Source organism: Falco punctatus, assembly GCF_963210335.1.
Source record: "Falco punctatus genome assembly, chromosome: 6".
Taxonomy (NCBI): Eukaryota; Metazoa; Chordata; class Aves; order Falconiformes; family Falconidae; genus Falco; species Falco punctatus.
Window position 1 is genome coordinate 9,260,407 of NC_137585.1, and position 7,162 is coordinate 9,267,568.

The 7,162-nt window shown below is 38.3% G+C and overlaps 1 protein-coding gene across 2 annotated transcripts in view; it reads left to right on the top strand.

Annotated features, from left to right (window-relative positions):
* Nucleotides 1–5,643, top strand: part of SYCE3 (synaptonemal complex central element protein 3) — a gene marked incomplete at its 5' end in the record, with an annotated part of 6,088 nt that extends 445 nt beyond the window's left edge. Inside the window, 3 exons of one of the 2 annotated variants that reach the window (XM_080391680.1) lie at nt 47–106; nt 665–773; nt 1,879–5,643. In XM_080391680.1, coding sequence (XP_080247806.1) covers nt 47–106; nt 665–773; nt 1,879–2,048 — 339 coding nt within the window. In that variant the 3' untranslated portion in view covers nt 2,049–5,643. Of the gene's footprint in view, nt 1–46; nt 107–664; nt 774–1,878 lie in introns of those variants that run through there. The other variant, XM_080391681.1, reaches the window with a different exon arrangement.
* Nucleotides 5,644–7,162: the final 1,519 nt, after the last annotated feature.

The window sequence follows — 7,162 nt, forward strand, 5'->3', positions numbered from 1 at the left end:
ATACCAAGGTGCTGAAACTTAGAATGGCCTAAGCTGGGCCTTCCCTATGTTTTTGCCCCGAGTATTTTTATTTCCTGAAATTTTACTCCCTACGACTTTGGCAGAGGTTAGTCAATCACAAGCGCTTGGCTGCTTGACTGGTGGCAGACCTCAGTGTATGTAGGCACCTGGCTGTAGCAGGCCACTGAGAAATGCTGGATACAAATGGTGATTTTACAACTAACTTTTAAAACCAGGAATTGCCTTACATCAGAGTGTTTGGGAGAGAAGCTGGAAGACAACTGTAACAAGAGTAATAGAGAAAATTTTCTAATGAAGCATTTGACACAGTGATCTTTGTTGTTTACCGTTACCAAAATCTTTATTTGGCACAAATGCAGCATATCTGAATTTAATTCTACTTGAATTCTAAATGAAGCTCAAAATGAATTGAAAATAGTATCCAGCATACAGGTGATGACTGGTAACTTCAAGGTCAGATTCTTAATGAATTCCCATGTAAATTGAATGTTTATATACGATTCTTAATGAATTCCCATGTAAATTGAATGTTTATATACATTCTGTGGGGTTTTTTTTTAAATTTATTGCAATGTTACTTTCTCTCAACTGTGAAAATCAATTAACTTAAATATAAAGTATAAAATTCCCATTTTCCTTGTAGATGGCCGAATCAGAACCTCAGGAAGGAAACTATGAAAACCTGGTAAAGGCAGTGGAGGACCTGAAGGGGGACTTAGAAAAACTTATGGAGGAAATGGAAAAACTAACAGGTACAAGTCATTACTACAAAAGAATGATATGCATTTGTCTACTAGCCTGAAGATGTTGAAGATTTATTATTTCTATTTATTGCTGTAAATTTCTGTGTGATAGAAATGTAAGTGGAAACAATCACCATCAACTAATGCCCTAACGTCCTTAATTGGGAGAAAGCATGCAAACAATCTAGAAGTTTTGGATGGCTCAGAGTTGAAAATTAATAGGTGATGGATGCTCAGTTCAGAGTGGTGGTTGAAAACTGAAATAATACTAAGGTATTTAATGTGTAATTATTGAAATATGGTATGTAAAATGAAACTTAATTCTGAAAAATGGTAGGATACATAGCACCTCTCAGGTCAGCGCATGACGTGTTTTAATTCCTCAGCTAGAATAAAGACTCCTGTGCAAATCTAATCTTAGTCCTGTATGTATGGAGAGGACTGTGTATTCCTCTCCATGTTCTGCAACAATTCTACCAGAAACTGTATGCAACTAACAAGAATAGATGGAAACTGTTAATTAAACTATTTGTAATTAAACACAATTTATGAGTGCCATTGAGAAAACTACAGTCAATTTATGGTAAAACAAAAGGGAAAGTATGAAATAAGTGCTAAAACTATTTGCTCTGCTTTATCAGATACTCATTATTTCAATACCAGTTTCATTATTTAGGTAGTTGTTAAAACCTTGCATCTCTATGCTGCAGCCTTTTTGGTCTTACTCTTCCTTACCCAACACAAGCCTTCTAACCGTAACTGATCTAGAGAGAGGATTCTTTGGTTCATTTATTTTAAGTCTGTTGAACCCTTCTTTTTAGTTACGTGTTTTGTTGTAATTTTTAGGTAAAGCGGCTATCTACCTTTTGTAATTTACATAATTGTACTTCCATTCTGAAATATTTTGAGACATTGTTATTAAGAAGTAATACTGAACAGTCTTTTATGCAATCTTCAGTATTACTGTGGGGAGTTTCCACTTCATTTTACAACAGGCCTTCTCTGACATAAGATCTGAACTGTAATAATTCAGGTCCTTTATTCATTTATTGAATCAGCTATTGCTTTTATTTAGCCAGATTTCCTGGCTTAGTACTGTCTGTCGGGTTTGTAGTGCAGGCAACCTGGACGGCATATGACATGGTAGTCATACGTACCAACCCAGATCTAGCCAACTCCATGAAGCGTTTGGAAGATGCCTTCCTGAGTTGCAAAGAAGAGATAGAGAAGAAATGGCAAGAGGTGCTAATAGAATCTAAAGGTGAAGAGCAAAAAGAGGAATAAATTCAATTCAGTCATGCTGGCAGAAGAACTACATCCCTTGGAATATCACTCCAGTCTTTTTGTTTTCCAGCTGTGGAGGTTTCACAAACATGGTGGAAAATGGATTTGCTTTCATCTTGCTAAAACTACTTAAAACTATACATCTATGGAAGTAATTTAGTGAGATTACACATATATATATATGTATTGTTGAATAAAAGGTAAAAATGTCTATTTTTATTACACTTATCCGTAATCCTTGTAGCGTGTGTGCATACACAACCTGCATGCCTTTTTTCTTCCTGAAAGATCACACTCACTTTGTTTCCAATATACACAGAATTATTTTGACACCTGAACAAATTGGGGAAGAAGCAGAGGGGGTGCTTTGGACATCACAGTAGTATTGTACCAGCAAATGCCTTTCAAGGAAAACCAAAGAATTACTTCCCCCCCCCCCCCCCCCTTCAATGAAAAACAGGTGAAATTCTAGATTTGCAGATAGATTGAGTTAGTTTGATGTGGGATTGCCAACCAGGTGTTCAGTTACACAATTTTATTATTCAGATAGCTCAGCTGTAGTTGTTTCATTTTATTTCCTTGGATTTTTAACCATTTCTTTGGTTTGGTTTTCCCAGAAAGATTGTTCTTCTCAAACCCTTTGAAGGTAGCACATCTCATCTAAGAAAAAATTGTTTACCGTTACAGACTGCACTGTGTGTAGTGTAGTCTGTGGGACTGCTGCAGAAACCAAATTAACCGTGTTCTAAAACATGCTTTTATCCATATGGTCCTACTGTGCAATATTAAAAAAGGAAGGAAAGATTAAAAAATTAGTCTTTTGTAGTCAAGACTGTGGATTAAGAGCACCACCTTGTGGCTTGCAGTTAATGTATAAACAAGTATTTTATCTGAGATGGAAGTCAATGCAAGTTTTGAGAAGGAGCATTCCTTTTATTAAAAATCAGTCTCTTTCAACTAGAAAGTAAGCACTATGTAGCAAGTGAGTGCATCTCCATCTTCTTTGAAGAGGTATTTAATGATTCAAATCACGTGTAAATAATCTGTCAAAAGTTTGCCAGCAGTAACCCAGATTGCTGGGTTAACATCTCTTAATCCTCCCCCACCAAAGATTTCTGTAATGAAAACCATCAGCAGCAGTTTAGCTCTATTTTCACTCTCACTGAACTCCACTTTTGTGATGTTAGGCCATACAGCAGTTACTCACAGGTGCTTTCCAGACTGGAGGCAAAGCATGCTTCTGCAAAACCGCTAGAGAAGCAAGAGAATTTGGCGTCAGTGTACTGCCAACCTGTATGCCGAATAGAGCAGTAAGGAATTCTGTTTCCTTAGTTATTCATTCCTTAGCCTCTATTAAGTAACACTTAGTAAACGTGTCACAAGTGAGTTGAAATTTTTTTTTCTTGTTGTGCAGACACATGGACAGGTATGAAATCTGTATTCACCCCAGTTCATTTTACATGGGTAGACAGGCTGAGTCTTCCTGCCACCACTAGCTATCAGCTTTAATCAAGAAGTATGTGAAGCTTAGCAAAAAGGTTACAGACTTGACCCTTAAAAAATAATCAAGGACAGTAGATGTGCCAGTGTTTTAACACTGCAAAGTGTTTACTGTCCTTTTCACAAAAAATTTACTCATTTTAGTTATGTACTTAACCTCTCAGCACGGCAAGGGTTGGATGCTTAAGAGGAAGCTATCCCACAGCCATCAAACCTGAGCCATATGTTGTCTGGTCCAAATAGTCTGTAATGGTGTACCTCAAAGTACATTTCTCTTCTGAATGTAAAAAGCTATCTTGCCTGTAGAATGGAGGTGTGCAAAGTGTCCTGCAGCCCCTTTTTGTCTAGCAGCTCAAGTGCTACTGCATTCATCAGACCTAGCTGGATTCTCAGCACTGGTTAGTTTTCATTAACAGTTTCTTGCCAAGAAACAGACAAGACTTAGCTAGAAGGCCAATATGCAGCCTCCCAGGAAATTTTGATGGTGGAAACTGTGCCCTCTCCCAGTGTAAAACAACTGAGAAGGGACAGTGGACATTTCACATGTCCACTTAGGATCTCAGTCCTTGTCAGAACATGCCTAGAGCTCCTTTTAGAAAATTTAATTTATTGCTAGTGCTTTCCAGTCCTTGATTATTATAGACCCATTCTCATTAGCTCAGAAAGGCTAAAGAAGAGAATCCATACTAGCTGTTTTACTTGTTGGCATAAATGGTTTCAGAATTTCAGTCCAGATCCTTGCAGCAATTTTTCCTGAAATGTGTATGGAGAAATTATAGAACCTCTAACAGCCCTACTTACACATACCATTATTACAATGATGTTCTTTTTGCTGGCATTCTTAGCAGAGAAGCAAAGACCTTATTGAGAACAAAGGGGGTGAACAACATTCCTTCTGAGTCAGTCATTTTCTCCAGGGCAAGGACTATACCACCTAGGCACTAACAGCATGAAAATGGCAGTGCCTTTTCTGTGTGCATTCCATTAATACTGATTTCTTTTTTTATAGCGCTGCCTCCTCCCTGCTTCTGCATTACTGTAAAATGCATTTACATTTTTCCAACAAAAAGCATGGTATTATATTTTCTTATTATTCTGTTTCTGATAAGCTACTAGTTTTCTGTAGATGCTCTGGGTTTGGATCATCAGAATATGCACGTAGGCAGAAAGATTACAAAGTTTTGAGGTGATGTAATTTTACACGTGGATTGAGGTCAGCTAGCAACTAGGAAATTCTCTTTGGCTCCTCAGAAAGTCAAACGGTGAAAAAAGGACACATGGCATCTTCCCATTTATAAAAAGCCAGACTGAATAAAGGCATGGGAGATACTAGTTAGAGCAGGTTAGTTTAGTGACTGTTTAAGCTCTCACGTCACATTTAGGATACCATCCCAAGGTTGTGAAATTACTGGGATTTTACTTGTAGTTTGTTACATATACACCACCACTGCATTACACAGAGCATTTTAAAGGAAGAGCAGCAAGATTTAGAGGCCATTGAAAACTTAACAGCACTGTCCAAGTCACGGACAAAAATGTGAGTATCGTGTAATCTAAGTGAAAATAATTGGCTGGACCAACACACTGAGCAGTAACTACAGAACACAGACCTGATAAGCTTTTGGAAACAAAACTTATTACAGGTACACTGTACAAAGCATATTTTGACTCTTACCACTGAACTGCTGTTAGCTAGTATGTTAAGTGTGGCTGCACCTCAAGGCAGTCAAAGTAGAGTTCCAGGCTGATACCAACCACTTAACTGAGCTAGGACTGCATGGATCTTCACACATTTAACCCACACTCCAAACTGAGAGCAGATCTGTTTCTGTACTACAGGCACAAACTATGGCCAGTCATCCTTAGAATTCTTGACTTAATTCTAAGGACCTACATGGTCCTACAAAAGTCACATTTTAGAAGTCAAAACTCCAGACTGATAGCCTGGCATTGAAGAATGCATTTTGACAATAGTCAGGAAACATGAAGCAGCTCTGAACTCAGTGACAACCTTCTATAGGTCTTTCCTATCACATTTTAAAATCTCATTGTATTAGAAGTAATACCACCAGCTGATGAGATGAATAATTAAGTCATCAGGATCAATTGTCTGCTCCATGCATCACTGTCTAGCTCTAAGACTCAAAATCAAATCACAGCTGCATTGCTCCACTGTTAGCAGCACAAAATGAAGAGTTCAAGCTGCCACTCCAAAACTTTAATCTCCTTTACACTTGAGCAAGGATCCCACTGCCACTTGGCTTGTGCAGCTGCTGTCAACAGCTTTGCTACCCAAATCACATCCAAGTTCATGCTAGTATTCTATGAGGGAAGCTTCAAGCATGTGCCCCTGGCATGAAGTAAGTATGCACACAGCTTGCCATAAGGGTTGTGAAATCAAGTTGGGGTGGTTTTTTTTGGGTTGTGTGTTTTTTTTTTTTTTTTTTTTTTTTTTTTTTTTTTTGTGTTGTTTTTATGTAGCACAGACTTATTTCCAAGGTTTTTCCAACTGCAGCACGAAGTCTGTTTCACTTCCAAGTTATTTGTTGCACCTGCATACAGTCCTCCCACAGAAGTGGATGGTAAGGGCTTGCACAGATATGTTACTGCTCAGTGCAGAAGTTTACAGGACGCTTCTCTGAATCAGTGAGTATCTTGTCATTGCAAGACCATCGTGTTCAAATGAAAACAGTGCACAGACAGAGGCCTACAGAACTTTCTTCTTCCCTTTTTTGTCCTTCTCAAGCCACAGAGTATGTTTTTGTGGCTAAGCAGCAGTAGACAGCAGCCTTCCCCAGCAAACAGCCTGGTTACAGTCAAGGCAGGCAGAGTATTATGAAAACACTATAAAATGATTACACTATAAAAGTGTAATCCTCTCCAAGTGTAAGCCCTTATAAGTGCCCATGAAAGGGAAGAATGCTGGAATGAGAATGAACATAGCAGAAAAAAACCCAGTGGCTCCAAGTAGGTATAAAAGCATGTTAATTACTCTGCAAATTCAAAATCCTTGTAGCTGAAAGTCTTAAACAAAAGAACACAAACTAAGCACTCATCTGAAGTTCTACTTGAGGCAAGTAACCCATAGCCTTAGTTACAGGTACACAAGCACCACAGTTGCCAAGAGAACTGACCCTCAATCCTGAGCACCAGTTCTGTATTTCTTCAGCCAAAGTTCAGCCAACAAGAGAACAAGCAGCCTAGTAAGGGCACAATTTATGCCCAGCCTGCAGATTCTAAAAAGTACTTTCAGTAAGTGCTTTAGACTTGCGCCTGTATTTTCATAACCAGGAACTCTGGGATAAAGACGATTGTCAGTCACAAGCTTCTGCTTTATGCCAAGATTCCTTTTATCACAAAAGTAGGACTGAAAGAAGAGAGAACGAGATACTAGGACACTACTTGCATCTCTCCTTCAATTAATCCTTTCATAAAATAAAGATAGCTAGTTAGGTACCTGTGTTAAACTGATTCAATCTGTCCTACCGTTTTGCAGAGATTAAGAAAATTCTATTTGACCTTATTTTTGGCCTTTAAAGTCTCACTTTAAGAAAAGCACTTTTGAACAACTGAAGGCAGTTCAAGCAGTTTGTATGACAAATTCTGCAGTTATG